The following is a 16,572-nucleotide window of genomic DNA, read 5'->3' as shown; positions in this document are numbered from 1 at the left end:
CGCAGATCGACAGAGAAGCGCTAGCAATAGTCGCAGGGGTAAAAATGTTCCATGACTATCTCTATGGCAGACCCTTTACTATATTCACGGATCACAAACCCCTGCTAGGAATATTCACCTGGGACAAAACAACCCCACAGATTCTATCACCAAGAATACTGCGCTGGTCCACCCTCTTGTCAGCATATTCATACAAATTAATACACAAACCAGGGAAAGAATTAGGACACGCAGACTGCCTCAGCAGACTGCCCATTCAAAGCAATGACACTGACCCAGCTCCTGCAGGGCTCATTCTGGCAATATCACAACTTCCAGAATGCCCCCTTTCCGCTAAAATCATAGCTAAAAATTCAGCTAAGGACAAAGTACTGAGCAGGATTCTTAGGTGGACAACCACAGGATGGCCAGCCAAAAATCCACACCCACAATTCCAGCCATACTATAACAGACAAAATGAAATATCATCACACTTGGGATGCCTTCTGTGGGGGAACAGAGTAGTGATACCAGACAAAAACATAGCACAAACACTAGACACCCTACACGAAGGACATCCAGGCATAGTTAAAATGAAAACTCTAGCGAGGAGTTATGTGTGGTGGCCAGGTATAGATAAGGATATAGAAAAACATGTGGGAGGGTGCTACCCCTGCCAAACAACAAGAAGCGAACCACCCCAGGCCCCAGTACATAGATGGGAAACAACAAAAAACCCATGGTCACGCATACATCTAGATTTTGCAGGACCAATCCAAGGGCAGAGTTTCCTAATAATAGTTGACAGCTACTCAAAATGGCTAGAAGTAATCCCCCTTAGAAAAACCACTTCAGGAGCCACCATACAAGCCCTTAGAAAGATCTTCACCACCCACGGCCTCCCAGACACCATGGTTTCAGACAATGGACTACAATTCACCTCTCGTGAATTTCAGATGTTCGCTATGAAGAACTGTATTAGGCTGGTCACGTCTGCACCGTTCCACCCATCGACGAACTGGATGGCTGAAATTATGGTGCGCTCAACTAAAGAAGCATTAAAAAAGTTCGTAAAGGGGAACTGGCAGCGACGACTCAGCCAGTTCCTGATGGCACAACACACAACTCCCTGTACGGCAACCGGCAAGACACCAGCGGAACTAAGATGGGGAAGGAGACTGATAACGCGGCTCAACAGACTGCATCCCGACACTTATATTGCGGAACCGGATCACCCCCCCCCACACCCCGTACATTTAAACCTGGGCAAATGATCTGGGCACGATCATACACATCCAAAAACAAATGGGTCCAAGGGACTGTGTTACAACAAACAGGACCCATTTCCTATTTATTACAAACGCCTACTGAAGGCAACTTGCGACGGCACATAGATCAGCTCAGGCCAAGACAACCACAACACCACCCAGACCTTCCCCCACCGGACAGCCAAACCCCACCTCCCCTAGACATCATACCTGCATCAGATCAGGACGAAAGGGAGCAAGAAAACATACCACCACCGGAACACGAAAACGCACCACCCCCAAGACGTTCTAATAGAAACAGAAGAGCACCAGCATATTTAAAGGACTATGAATGGGCCGGCTCCAACAACCAACAAGGGGGAGGAAACAATCCAGGGGAGGGGTAAGGGGTGTAATGTATATGTACAAACATTATTAACAAGTTAGAACCGTTTATTCCACTTTATTCTATGAGGTAAACACCACTGACAGGGAAACACGCGGGAACTTTGACAGCTGTCAAAGTTCCCCGCCAGGGCGCAGGCGCAGCCATTTGACAGCTCGCGGCTGTCAAAACACCGAAGCTGACTCACCACGCGGAAAGAAGAACTGTCAAGACGCGACGGCGGTGATTGGTTCAGCTAGACGCGGCGCCAAAAGAAACGAACCTGATTGGACTACACTGACAGCTGCCGGCTATAAAAGCCGGACAAGTTATACTGTTCTCTGCCTTGTTCTAAATAAATCCTAGTTAAGTAACCTGTCATCCCGAGTGGTCCTTCGGCTACTTCAGTTATACTGTTATACTTGGGCAGTCTTGACAAAGTATCGGCTAAAAAATTCTTTCCCTTTGGTCAGTAGCGAACGATAAAATTGAAGCACCCATTGCGCCTGTTTTGGGGACAATTTCCTCAGGGTCTTTAGGGCTTCTAGGTCTTTACAATCAATCAAAACTTGAAAAAGGATTTTGTTCCTTTTCAGGAAGTGCCGCCAGATGAGAAGGGCCCATCTGACTGCATAGGCTTTCTTCTTCCACACCATCCAATGTTGCTCTGTCTCTGTCAATTTTTTTCAATGTGTACGCACAAGGATGCAGTTGGCCTTGGTCATTCTCTTGGAGTAGCATCACTCCTACAGCCACTTCGTTGGCATCAACCTGAATCACAAAAGACTTTTCAGGGTCTGGATGTCTCAACACTGGTTCGGTGGAAAAAAGTCTCTTTAGCTTTTTGAATGCCACTTGGCATTCCATAGTCCATTTTAGTGGCTGGCTAGGTTTCAGTTTGTCCACCCCCCCAGGCAATTCCCTCCCCCTGTTACATTCCACAGAAAGATACATCAAACCAAAGAGGAACTGAGTAAACAAAGCAAAGCTAAGCACAGCACAGGAGAGCTCCAAAGGGTCCCCTCCCCTCACAATGGCAGCATCCCAACAGAGTTCTACAGGGACCTGACATATGCATACTGTTGCAGGTTACCCTTCTCATTCTCTTGCAATGGCACAGCCCCCACTGCTACATTGCTGGCATCCACTTGGATGACAAGGTTTTCCTGGGTCTGGGTATTTTAGCAATGGCTCAGCAGAAAACAATATTTTAAGCTTTTCAATTGCCACCTGGCTTTCCATAGTCCATTTTAAGGTTGGCTGGGTTTTGGTTTGTACCCCCTCCTTTTGTCTTTAGGAAGTTAGTGATGGGGAGGGCTATTTGACCAAATGAAAGAATAAACTGCTGGTAAAAATTGGCAAATCCCAGGAAGCTTTGCAGCTGTTTCTTGGTTTGGGGACATGCCGATTCCAGTATCGCCCACACCTTTTATGGGTCCATTTCAACCCCTTCATGGGAGAGTTGATATCCCAAGCAGTTAATTTTTTTCTTTGTGAAACTCACATTTGGATAACCTGGCATACAATTTGGCTATGCTGAGTTTTTTAAGCACCTCCCTGATCAACTTTACATGCTCCACTTTTCTTTCAGTGTATATAAGGATATCATCAAGATACACTAGGACAGGGCTTTTCAACCAGTGGTACAGGTACCACCTGTGGTACATTGGCACCTGGCAGGTGGTATGTGACCATCCTAGATAAGTGGTAGCAGGGGAGGGGAATGAGCTGAACCGGTGGCAGCACTGTACAAGCCTGAGCGAGAGATGGCTGGAGCTGCAGGGCTGTCAGGGCTCAGCGGAAGGGCCAGGATCAGCGCCAGGCTCCAGCTGGAGCTTGGCACTGATCCTGGTGCTTCTGAGCCCAGAAAAAGCACCGATCAGCTGGAATGTTGCAGCATCTCCAGGGTCTTGTGATTTACATTCAGATGCTTGACAACTGATTAATATTTATGAAGGTCACAGTGTCCCAGGGTCATGTGAAGTGACCAAAACTTGCTGCAACCACCCAGCAGAGGAGGGGGAATAAAAACCAAGCACACTCCCACCCCACCCCCACTGCCAATCCTCAAAAGAAATGCTCAGAACAATGAAAACCTCGGACAGGAGGAAGAGCACCGCCAGGTGGTCAGGCAGGTGTCTTGCTTGGCTGTGGCTTGGGAGGCACTTTTTTCAGTGCCACTGTAACTTTGAACATTCACTAAGCGAACTGTTGTAAGTCGAGAACTACCTGTACTTCATCACTTTTTTACTTTTTTTCTTTTTTTGGTCATCAGGTTTTTGATACCTTGCTAGGCGATTGGTGGTACTTGGATGTTGCCATATCCTAAAAGTGGTACAATGGGTGAAAAGGTTGAAAAGCCCTGCACTAGGACCCCTTTGTACAAATGTTCATGGAGCACCTCATTCATTAGCCGCATTAATATGGCAGGTGCTCCTTACAGGCCAAAAGGGAGTACTTTGAACAGAAAGCAGCCTAGCAGGTAGTTGAAAGCTGTTTTCCATTTGTCTCCTTCCTTGATTCTGACTTGGTAATAAGCTTCGCTCAAGTCTAGCTTTCAAAATTTTTCCCCAGCTGGGCCATGTACTACAGAGAACAACATTTTTTCAAAAAACTGTTGACCGTCTGGGACTATAAATACTCACTAAACTGTGATTTCTAAGCCCAAGAATTGTTTGCAGAGAAAGAAAAACCTTGACTCTTGGCTAATCTTCTAGAAGGGAGATTTATTGAAAAGCTTTTAGGTGGCTAAACATTCTGGACTGTAATTTTGGCTTCTTGATAATTCTAAGACCCCTGAACAGAAAAACTGTTATAAAACACTGCTTTCAATGATGCCTTGACAATTGGAAATGCATTGGACTACAAAAGCCATACATAAAGATAAGAACCATATAAGATTTGGATGTTTGGATTTTAAGACTGGCTGGTTTGATAAGGCTAATCAGAGAAACTATAGTGTCGGTGAAAAACTGTCTGGAGGGGGGAGACAAAATGGATGTTGCATACCTACCTAAAAGTGACATGAAACCACACCTAATATTCCCTTCTGAAGGCCCTAGCCTGGAACATCAGAGATCTGCTGGAGCAATATTCCAAGACAAGGCAAATACTTTCCAGGTGGAAATGCTGTGACAGATTCAAATGACAATGGTTTTAAACCATGATGAAATTAAAAACAACTTTGATGACATAAATGAGCATATTCTCAACCTAAACTTACAATTAAAAAAGTCTCAGAAAATGTCGATAAAGAATGTACAAACAAATCAGATAAATAGAATGCAAACCAGAAGAAAGTGACTTAAATAAGGAAGCTACAAATGAAGAGGACTACAACTTAATACAAACAAAAGAAAATCTACAAGATTTTGTCACAACAATGAAAATGGAAAAGATATTTTATCTTTCAAGACTTCAAAACAAATTTGAGGATAAGAAAGAAGATCTAACAAAATGGATTATAAAGCTGCCAGGAGAATCATTAGGGAGACAAAAAGTGTACATCCTACTCAACTTTTTTCTTTTACTCCCAACAATACTTACAAAAATACAGGAATCCTCTGGCAAGCAGAACATACTGATTTGGAAAGCTACTTGGCAAAAGAAGAAGGCTAGAGCTAGATTCAAGAGATTTGATTCGACCGACCAGATGGAGTACTATATGATTAAACACTGGTTTGAATATGGTTAAAAGAATAGATAAATTTTGGATGTAAAGGGGCTTTAAAATAAGAGGGATAAGATATATAAGTAGTGTAGTATTTTTTATAACACATGAAATGTAAAAATACTGGGATGATGTATGTGAATGAAAAGTTTGGATACTTAAAGGTAATCAATTTTGAGAAAGTTATGACTACAAGAAAAGATGTTATATGTGGATGTTATAAGATATATAAGTAGTATAGTATTTTTATAATATATGAAATGTGAAAATATTGGGATTGTGTACATTATGTGAATGAAAGGTTTGGGTATTAAAAGGTAATCAATTTTGAGAAAATTATGACTGATAAGAATAATTTGATTACTGAGGGGAAATTAAGCTTAAATAAGAATTCTGAAAACAAGACATATAGTGACTTAATAAAATTACTTTTACAAATACAATTGAAACATAAGCTGACCAGAAAAGATGTTATATATGGATGTTATCGTTATTTATACAATCACACAAAAATGTTTATATCCAACCTTATATATATCAAAAATATTAAATATTTGTTTAAAGTTGATGAAGGAGAATACAATTGGAAGAAGAGAAGATCAAGGAAATATATTAATATATTGATTATGGAATTATAGGAATTAATCACTATTGATTGTTTTTAAATATATGAACCCAGACAACATGCTGTTTACTAAGCACTAAAGATTGTTATTGAAAAAAAAACCCAATAAAATATATTAAAAAACAAAGTGAAAGGAGAAACAAATGCTAGCAATAAAAAACATCTTCAATGCACACCCATTCGTGCTCCCCATCCCCTTTTTATGGCAGTGTTCCAGAGGGACTTGACAGCTTTTTTCACAGAGGGAGAGTTTGTTTGATTTCTTCAAGCAACTTTAGCAGCAAAGGACCACAGTAGGTAACTTGCATATGTACTCTTTCTCTCTCTTTCACATAGACACATACACATACAAACACAGACACAAAGCAAAGATCATGGTGAAACTGATTTCAAAGTTAGCTAGGTAACCAAACTTGAGTGGTTACCTTGCACAGAGATTAACATCAGAAATATGTGTAGTATAGTTATTAACAAATATTTAATTTGAGCTTCTTCTGTATTACAATAAAATATTCCATTAAATTTCTACTTCTGTAAATCACTAATGGTCTCAACTTCCTTTAATATGCTTCTATGATCTTGCTTTCTTACAGAACAAACTAAGAAAGTTAATTTGTGTAACTGTCTTTAAATATAGTACTTATACTTATTTATAATGTCTATGTAGATGATTATAAGTTATGAATATTTATTTTATAGTCAGTTTTTGCTGTAGGAATTTTTTCAAACCTTAAAGCATAAATATTTTAGAATATTATATAAATTATTCTGGTGGACAAAACATCATTTCCCTTGCAAATATCATTTGTACAGTTATTATTTATATAAAGTATCATACCATGTTTTCTCAAAAATAAGACCCAACTGGAAAATAAGCCCTAGCATAATTTTTTAGCATGCTTGTTAATATAAACCCTACCCCCCAAATAAGCCCCACTTAAGATCATCAGCTAGACGGACACATTTAGTATGTCCATTGCAACACACGATGTATTGAATTATAAAATAATATAAATATATAAATAAATATAAATAAATAATATTATTGACATTAATACTTATAATTATAATTATTTGTAAATATCCAAGTGGGAGGCTTTGGACGCAAGGTGAACGCCTATGTAAACAGATGAACTTGAGTCTTATTGCTGAATGGCCAATCTGAGTACAGATACAACACACAAATAATGTGTGCACTTGATAACGAATGGATGTGTCTCATAATTCAATAAGTCGTGTGTTGTAATGGATGTACTTAATACACTTGTGTGAATTTTGGTGCCTGCAATTTTTTGTCGCTTTTGTGTGGATGATCACTCTTAACTGTCATTATTTTTGTTGTCACTCTTGTCTCATAAATCTTCAATTAACATTTGATTAATAATAATAATAATAATAATAATAATAATAATAAAGTTGGAAGGGACCTTGGAGGTCATCTAGTCCAACCCCCTGTTCAGGCAGGAAACCCTATACAATTTAATGCAGACTCAAGATTTAATGTAGACATGCCAAACACAAGGCCAGCGAACTCACCCGCTGGACACACCTCCCTCCATCTGTCTTTGCTTGCCCATGGCTGTGATGGGGTAGGAGGCCATGTGGCGCATCCAACAGGCTGGAATACATGCCTTCCCCTATTCTTCTGCCTTTGTTTGCTGTTGGTGCATTGCCGCCAGGTGAGGCAAGTGTTCAGGTTGGGGTGGGGGTGGCCTGGCTGCAGGACTCTGAGGTGCATGGGTGAAGGCCAGCTCTGAGGCTCTATTCAGCCAGGGCAGAGCAGGGAGTCCTGGCTGCCTCTTGGTGCCAGGGGCTCCCTGACCTTCCTGTTCACCAGGGTTGTCATGGGTGCAGTGATGGGAGTCTCATCCCATGTGTGTGGCAGAATTAGTGGATGAGATTGGATGGCGGGGACCATGCCTGCAGGGGCAATGGCATGGTACCACCCCAACTCACCACTTGCCTCTTCTCCAGTTTGCAGTGGCAGCACCAGCAGCAGGTAGAGGCACATGGGGGACCCCGCGATCTGGCCTGCCAGATGTTCCTCATGGCCGTCTGCTCCATCAAAGCCATGGGCAAACAAAGACAGATGGTGGAATAGAGTGGGTGGGTGGCTATGGGGTGCATCTGGCAGGCAGGATCGCATGTCTCCACCTGTGCCTCTATCTCCGCCTGCTGCTTGGAGGGCTGGCCTGGTGGTTGCAGCACTTGGACTCACATGTGTTGCATGGGTTAATCAGCCCTAGAGTGCTCTGGCCAAGGGCTGGCGGGTTGCAGCTGCTGCCAAACACTGTTGGCCCCTGAGAGCTCACCTCCTGCTGTGTGTGCACCAGGGAGGTGCCCAGCCAGGGTGGGCTGTGGCTGAGGTGGCAGGGGACGGTCCGTCACCATCTCTAGGGTAGCCCCAAGGGCCAGATATGGGTCAATCCAGCCCACGGGCCTTGTGTTTGGCATGTCTGTTGTACATGAAAAAATAAGACATCTCCTGAAAATAAGCCCTAATGTGTCTTTTGGAGCAAAAATTAATATAAGGTCCAGTCTTATTTTGGTGAAAACATGGTATAATAGAAAGATAAAATAACATAAGATAGTATCTTTCAACAGGCATTCAATAGACTTTAAATGAAGACTGAAATGTTTATTTAATAAGTTTAGACAACAGGCAAATAAATTAAGCAGCTGTCAAGGGGATTTCAAGATGTGCATTTTATAGAATACTTAAATAAGAAATTAGAAATTTTGTGGAGCATTAACCATTTAGTAAGAAAGTTAATGTATTTCAGAATCTGAAAGATAAAATTCTTACTTTTCCCTCCTTGATTTTGGTTCCAATTATCTGACGTCTTTGCTGGATTATTTCGATAAGAAGGTCACATTCTTCCATCAACTTGGATTCTTGTCGAGACGCATTCACCTAAAGAATAGATCAACCTTTTACACTGAATAAATCTAAAAACATTAAAAACAAGATAAAACTAACAAAGTTGCATTGTTTCACACCCATGTTTTTAAAATACTATTTGTCAACGCTGCTAACATCGAATGTTATTGCTTGACAAGAGATGAAGAAGTAGCTATTTCATATGTTAAACTTGTGTATTGCTTTAAGACTAGTGTATTGCTTTAGTTTAAAATTGGGGGAGGGAAGAATGCACTTTCAAGGCCATTTGTCTCTCTAAAGAAGATAAGATTTTGGCAGTTCTTCTAACGGAAGAGAAACTGATTCTTTAAATTAATTGGAGAATATGATTAATGACAAAATTACAAAGGTGGAGAATTGTGTTTTAATATATTGTGCAAGGGGCAGAGATTTCAGATTCCAGCTTCCTTCGAGCAAGCATTTGCCGGTGTATTAGGCTAATAAAGGACTTTTAAGGTAAACAATGCCTCAGAGTCACTTGAAAAGCCCATACGTTGGAAACTTGACATCAAGCTGGAATCCACACTACTTTTTAAACTAATTAGGGAGTCCCAACCTCCTGTCACTGTCTCCAAGCTTCAGAGGCAGTCTGGCAAAGAGTTGGGGAAGATCCCATAATGGAGGGAGTAAAATTGCCTGAAGCTCTTCGTCTTAATGCCCTCAAACACAGCCATGATGTCAAACAGGCTGGACATTTCAGATATCTAAAAACAACAAAAGAACTGGACCGACCTCCTCCCTTTCGCAGAGGTGGCTTACAATAATTCAGTACATAATAGCACTGGCTACACTCCTTTCCGTGTAGCCACAGGGAAAGAATTCAACCCCATACCGGAATACCCTCAGTTACCCTCTGCTTCCCAGACTGTTGATCATTGGGTGAGGGGTTGGGAAGAAGTTTGGAAAAATACAAAGGTGGCCTTAAAAAAGACTTTTTTTAATTTAAATTTTTATTAAACAAATTTTAAATAAAAAATCAAGAACATTATTACAAAATACTAAAAGGTGCATCAAATAGAAAAACACCAAGACATCCTAGACACCAAAAAAGAGAAGAACAACAACATTAGACAGGACCGGGGAGTGTAATACTACCCCTAATTTCTTTTTCTCGTACATCCCAGGCTAAGTAACCTTTAATTACCAAATATTAGAAATCTATAATTGTATATATCTCCAGATTCTATACCTCAAATAAAAATAGACAATCATCTAGTATTTCCCCCGTTGAGATTAAATCTTCTATTTTGTAACCATGAATACCAGGAGTCCCAACTTTTATTGAAAAGTGATTCACTTTCCCCTTTGAGAATATATGTCATACGATCTGACTCTGCGCATAGTAATACTTTCTCTATTACTTGATAGTCCATTGGGATTTCCATTGTCTTCCAATATTGCGCATAAGTCATACGCGCCGCTGTTGTAATATGTATTACTAGATACCAAACATTTTTTGGTACTTCTTGTGGCTTCATCCCCAAGAGGAAAATTGTTGTTGTTGTTGTTAGCTGCGAAGTCGTGTCCGACCCATTGCGACCCTATGGACAACATTCCTCCAGGCCTTCCTGTCCTCTACCATCTTCTGAAGTCCATTTAAGCTCATGCCTACTGCTTCAGTGACTCCATCCAGCCACCTCATTCTCTGTCGTCCCCTTCTTCTATTGCCCTCAATCTTTCCCAGCATTAGGCTCTTCTCCAGTGAGTCCTTCCTTCTCATTAGGTGGCCAAAGTATTTGAGTTTTAGCTTCAGGATCTGGCCTTCTAAAGAGCAGTCAGGATTGATCTCCTCTAGGACTGACCGGTTTGATCGCCTTGCAGTCCAAGGGACTCGCAGGAGTCTTCTCCAGCACCACAGTTCAAAGGCCTCAATTCTTTGGCGCTCAGCCTTTCTTATGGTCCAACTTTCACTGCCATACATTGCAACCGGGAAGACCATAGCCTTGACTATACGCACTTTTGTTGACAGGGTGATGTTTCTGCTTTTTAGTGTGCTGTCTAGATTTGCCATGGCTTTCCTCCCCAGGAGCAAGCGTCTTTTAATTTCTTGGCTACAGTCCCCATCTGCAGTGATCTTGGAGCCCAGGAAAATAAAATCTGTCACTACCTCCATTTCTTCCCCATCTATTTGCCAGGAATTGAGAGGGCCAGATGCCATGATCTTGGTTTTCTTAATATTAAGTTTCAACCCAAGTTTTGCACTCTCCTTCTTCACCCGCAACAAGAGGCTCTTTAGTTCTTCTTCACTTTCTGCCATTAGAGTGGTATCATCTGCGTATCTTAGGTTGTTGATATTTCTTCCGGCAATCTTAATTCCAACTTTTAATTCATCTAGCCCTGCCTTTCTCATGATGTGCTCTGCATATAAGTTAAATAGGCAGGGCGACAGTATACAGCCTTGCCGGACTCCTTTCCCAATTTTGAACCAATCAGTGGTTCCATGTCCACTTCTCACTGTTGCTTCTTGACCCGCATATAGGTTTCTCAAGAGACAAATAAGATGGTCTGGTACTCCCATCTCTTTAAGAACTTGCCACAGTTTGTTATGATCCACACAATCAAAGGCTTTAGCATAGTCAATGAAGCAGAAGTAGATGTTTTTCTGGAACTCCCTAGCTTTCTCCATGATCCAGCGTATGTTGGCAATTTGATCTTTAGTTCCTCTGCCTCTTCGAAGTCCTGCCTGTACTACTGGTAGTTCTCGATCCACATACTGCTGAAGTCTAGCTTGTAGGATTTTAAGCATGACTTTACTAGCATGAGAAATGAGTGCAATGGTGCGATAGTTTGAACATTCTTTGGTACTGCCTTTCTTTGGAATTGGAATGTAAACTGATCTTTTCCAATCCTGTGGCCACTGTTGAGTTTTCCAAATTTGCTGGCAAATTGAGTGTAGCACTTTTACTGCACTCTCTTTTAAGATTTTGAATAGCTCAGCTGGAATACTGTCAATTGAAGATCATATCCTGTTATTTGAAATAACCAATTTTTTATATTGGTCCAGTAACGCCTAACCTTTGGACAAGTCCACCATTGATGGTAGAAAGTGCCCCTGGCAGAATCACATTTCCAACATTTGTCATTTGCATTGGGAAACATTTTTGAAATTCGTGCGGGAGCTAAGTACCATCTATACAACATTTTGCACATATTTTCTTTAAATGCTGTTGCTAACGTTAATTTTATATTTTTCTTCCAAATTTGTTCCCACTCTTCTATAGTGCGACCAATATTTCTCCCCCAGGCATTCATTACGTCATTTATTGTTCCCCCTTCCATCCCATGGAACAAAAGTAGATTATAGGTCTTAGATAAAAATTTAGCATCACTTCCCCATAAAATCTTGTCTAATTCTTGTGGGATTATATTTATTCCAAATTCCTGCTTATCCCTATTAAACCTTGAGCTCATTTGAGAATACGACCACCAATCCAACTCTATACTCCCAGAATGTAACTCCTCCCTGGATTTAAGATTGCCTCTCAGATCTATGAGATCTTTATACCTATAGTTTCTGTCTGGATTGTGTAACAATGAATAAGTTACAGCTTCCAAAGGAGTAAGCCAGCCAGGTATCTTTGTATAGATCCACCCTCTCACCGTACGCCAAGAGTTTATCAATGCATCCCTAATATAATGATTAGAGAAAACTTTATATTGACTATCCTTCCTTGGCCAGAGATAGGCATGCCTTCCCTGTGTTAAGTTATATCCTTCAATAGTTAACACCCTACTTCTAGATAACACAACCCAGTCCCTAATCCAAGCCAAGGCAGAGGCATGGTAATACAGCTCCCAATGTGGGAGCCCCAGTCCTCCCCTTGTTTTGTGCTCCTGCAGCGTTCTTCTTTTAATACGCGGCTTTCGGTTATTCGATATGAATCTACCAACCATCTGTTCTAGTTTTTTTAAAAAATTCTTATCTAGTTTTGCAGGAGCAGTTTGGAATAGGTATAACCACTTTGGCAAAATATGAGTCTTAATCACTGCGATTCGTCCTAAGATTGAGAGTTGAATGTTTTTCCAGCTTCTAATTTCTTCTCCATCTCAGTCATCAATTTTTGATAATTTAATTCCTTTATAGATGGACACCTTGAAGATAGCCAAATACCTAAATATTTAACTTTTTTAACTACCGTATATACTTGAGTATAAGCCGAATTTTTCAGCCCACTTTTTGGGCTGAAAAACTCCACTTCGGCTTATACTCAAGTCAACAAAAAAAAAGAACTGTCCCTTCGTTCGGAACAGGCTGCTGAGAGAAGGGAGCGGCAGAGCCTTGCAGAGCTGGCGGCAGTCCAGCGTTGTTTCTCCCCCTCGTGGGTGCGTGTGTGTGTCAGACCCACGGGAATGGCTGGTAGGGAAGCGGCATTCCGGCATTCCCCCCCCCTTCCTGTGTGTCGAGCCCACGGGGCTTGACACACAGAGAAACGCAAATGCCGGACTGCCGCCACCTTTACTAGCCATTCCTGCGGGTGTGACACACACACACACACGGACGAGGGGGAGAAACAACGCTGGACTGCCGCCACCTCTGCCAGCCCTGCAAGCCTCTGCCGCCCCGGCGTTGGTGGTCGAGCTCTTCGGAGCTGGCAGAGAATCTCCCGCAGGAGGAGGTCGCGGCTTTCTCTCTTGCTTCGGACTGCAAGGATTTAAACTCCAGGAACAAATCCCGATGGAAGTTTTTTTTAAAAAAAATACTCCTCCGGGTCGGACAGGGGACCCAGGCTGAGGTCTAGGGGTAGTGGGGGGGGGCTCGCAGACATAGATGGGCTCAAGTGGAAGCCAAGCAGCCCTCCCGAACCTGGGCTTCTGGACGGAGCAGCCGGTGGTGCGTTTCAAAAAGCAGAAAAGTTGGATTTTGAACTTTTCAGCAGCGCATCTGCACCCGCTGCTTTTATGACCGACCTGCCGTTTCCCCCCCCTCCCGGTCCTTTCCCCCGTCCAAGCGGACGCTCCAGGCTCTTTGGGGGGGACGGGCAGGCGGGGGGGGAAGGAAGCGTGCCGAGGCGCCGCTCACCTGCGATCGGCGAGTGCGCTGGACTCGGCTGCGTGTCCGGCGGAGGGTTCAGATCATTCCGGGCTAGAGCGGCTTGGCGGGCGGGGCCGTTGGGCAGGCGGCGTGGTGCAGCGGGGGAGTCAGGGCAGCTCTGCCATGGAGCAGCTGGGGTGGGTGGGTGGGGGGAGGAGGAGGAGGAGGAGGAGGAGGCGGAGAGGAGCGAGCGAACGAAAGACAGAGCTTCCGGTGGCTACCGCTGCTGAATATTGCAATGAGCCGCCGTCTCCCTATGACCGCTGGCGAGGGGATTTCATCAGAGCACGCAATCGGGGCTCCCCCTCGTGGGTGCGTGTGTGTGTCAGACCCACGGGAATGGCTGGTAGGGAAGCGGCATTCCGGCATTCCCCCCCCTTCCTGTGTGTCGAGCCCACGGGGCTTGACACACAGAGAAACGCAAATGCCGGACTGCCGCCACCTTTACTAGCCATTCCTGCGGGTCTGACACATACACACACACACACACACACACACACACACACATGCACGCACGCACGAAGGGGAGAAACAACGCTGGACTGCCGCCACCTCTGCCAGCCCTGCAAGCCTCTGCCGCCCCGGCGTTGGTGGTCGAGCTCTTCGGAGCCGGCAGAGAATCTCCCGCAGGAGGAGGTCGCGGCTTTCTCTCTTGCTTCGGACTGCAAGGATTTAAACTCCAGGAACAAATCCCAATGGAAGTTTTTTTTTAAAAAAATACTCCGGGTCGGACAGGGGACCCAGGCTGAGGTCTAGGGGTAGTGGGGGGGGGGCTCGCAGACATAGATGGGCTCAAGTGGAAGCCAAGCAGCCCTCCCGAACCTGGGCTTCTGGACGGAGCAGCCGGTGGTGCGTTTCAAAAAGCAGAAAAGTTGGATTTTGAACTTTTCAGCAGCGCATCTGCACCCGCTGCTTTTATGACCGACCTGCCGTTTCCCCCCCCTCCCGGTCCTTTCCCCCGTCCAAGCGGACGCTCCAGGCTCTTTGGGGGGGACGGGCAGGCGGGGGGGGAAGGAAGCGTGCCGAGGCGCCGCTCACCTGCGATCAGCGAGTGTGCTGGACTCGGCTGCGTGTCCGGCGGAGGGTTCAGATCATTCCGGGCCAGAGCGGCTTGGCGGGCGGGGCCGTTGGGCAGGCGGCGTGGTGCAGCGGGGGAGTCAGGGCAGCTCTGCCATGGAGCAGCTGGGGTGGGTGGGTGGGGGGAGGAGGAGGAGGAGGAGGAGGAGGCGGAGAGGAGCGAGCGGATGAAAGACGGAGCCTCCCGTGGCTACCGCTGCTGAATATTGCAATGAGCCGCCCTCTCCCTATGACCGCCGGCGAGGGGATTTCATCAGAGCACGCAATCGGGGCTCCCCGCCCCTCGGTCCTGCCCAGATGCAGCAGCAGCAGCAAGACCACCCCCCCCCACACACACACACCTCCGGTCTACCTTACGGCCAGGTGACTTGACCCCGGGTATAGATCGGAAAGAAGGCAACAGACCTGCAGAATCGCGGCGGCGCCCCCGGAGAAGCCTACCCCGAGGCTGCGGCCGATTTTTCCTTCTCCAGGCATTTTTCCTTCTCCAGGAAGTCCACCAGTCATCAAAGGGCCAAGTTTGAAGACCCCTGCGTCTACGCGGTATCTAAGAGCCGCCACCACCACCACCCACTAACCTCTCCACGGTGCCCCACCCCTTGGCTCTTCTCATTGCTGGAGCTCCTTCTCAGCGAAGGGGCAGGAAGGTCTGTTGCCTTCTTTCCGATCTATCCCCGGGGTCAAGTCACCGGGCCGTAAGGTAGACCGGAGGTGTGTGTGTGGGGGGGGGTGGTCTTGCTGCTGCTGCTGCATCTGGGCAGGACCGAGGGGCGGGGAGCCCCGATTGCGTGCTCTGATGAAATCCCCTCGCCGGCGGTCATAGGGAGAGGGCGGCTCATTGCAATATTCAGCAGCGGTAGCCACCGGAAGTATTTTTTTTTTAAAAAACTTCCATCGGGATTTGTTCCTGGAGTTTAAATCCTTGCAGTCCGAAGCAAGAGAGAAAGCCGCGACCTCCTCCTGCGGGAGATTCTCTGCCGGCTCCGAAGAGCTCGACCACCAACGCCGGGGCGGCAGAGGCTTGCAGGGCTGGCAGAGGTGGCGGCAGTCCAGCGTTGTTTCTCCCCTGCGTGCGTGCGTGCGTGCGTGTGTGTGTGTGTGTGTGTGTGTGTGTGTCAGACCCGCAGGAATGGCTAGTAAAGGTGGCGGCAGTCCGGCATTTGCGTTTCTCTGTGTGTCAAGCCCCGTGGGCTCGACACACAGGAAGGGGGGGGAATGCCGGAATGCCGCTTCCCTACCAGCCATTCCCGTGGGTCTGACACACACACGCACCCACGAGGGGGAGCCCCGATTGCGTGCTCTGATGAAATCCCCTCGCCAGCGGTCATAGGGAGACGGCGGCTCATTGCAATATTCAGCAGCGGTAGCCACCGGAAGCTCTGTCTTTCGTTCGCTCGCTCCTCTCCGCCTCCTCCTCCTCCTCCTCCTCCTCCCCCCACCCACCCACCCCAGCTGCTCCATGGCAGAGCTGCCCTGACTCCCCCGCTGCACCACGCCGCCTGCCCAACGGCCCCGCCCGCCAAGCCGCTCTGGCCCGGAATGATCTGAACCCTCCGCCGGACACGCAGCCGAGTCCAGCGCACTCGCCGATCGCAGGTGAGCGGCGCCTTGGCACGCTTCCTTCCCCCCCCGCCTGC

The 16,572-nt window shown here is 45.6% G+C and overlaps 1 protein-coding gene across 1 annotated transcript in view; it reads right to left on the bottom strand.

The window, feature by feature from the left end:
• MID1 (midline 1) overlaps positions 1–16,572 on the bottom strand; it is a 271,493-nt gene that overhangs the window by 100,074 nt on the left and 154,847 nt on the right. The window contains exon 4 of the mRNA XM_083362722.1: positions 8,713–8,820. Coding sequence (XP_083218848.1) covers positions 8,713–8,820 — 108 coding nt within the window. The remainder of the gene's footprint in view (positions 1–8,712; positions 8,821–16,572) is intronic.

The sequence above is a fragment of the Vipera ursinii genome (assembly GCF_947247035.1).
Source record: "Vipera ursinii genome assembly, chromosome: 4".
NCBI classification, from domain to species: Eukaryota; Metazoa; Chordata; class Lepidosauria; order Squamata; family Viperidae; genus Vipera; species Vipera ursinii.
Note: the sequence above shows the minus strand (reverse complement) of the source record. Positions and strands in the feature narration are given on the sequence as shown.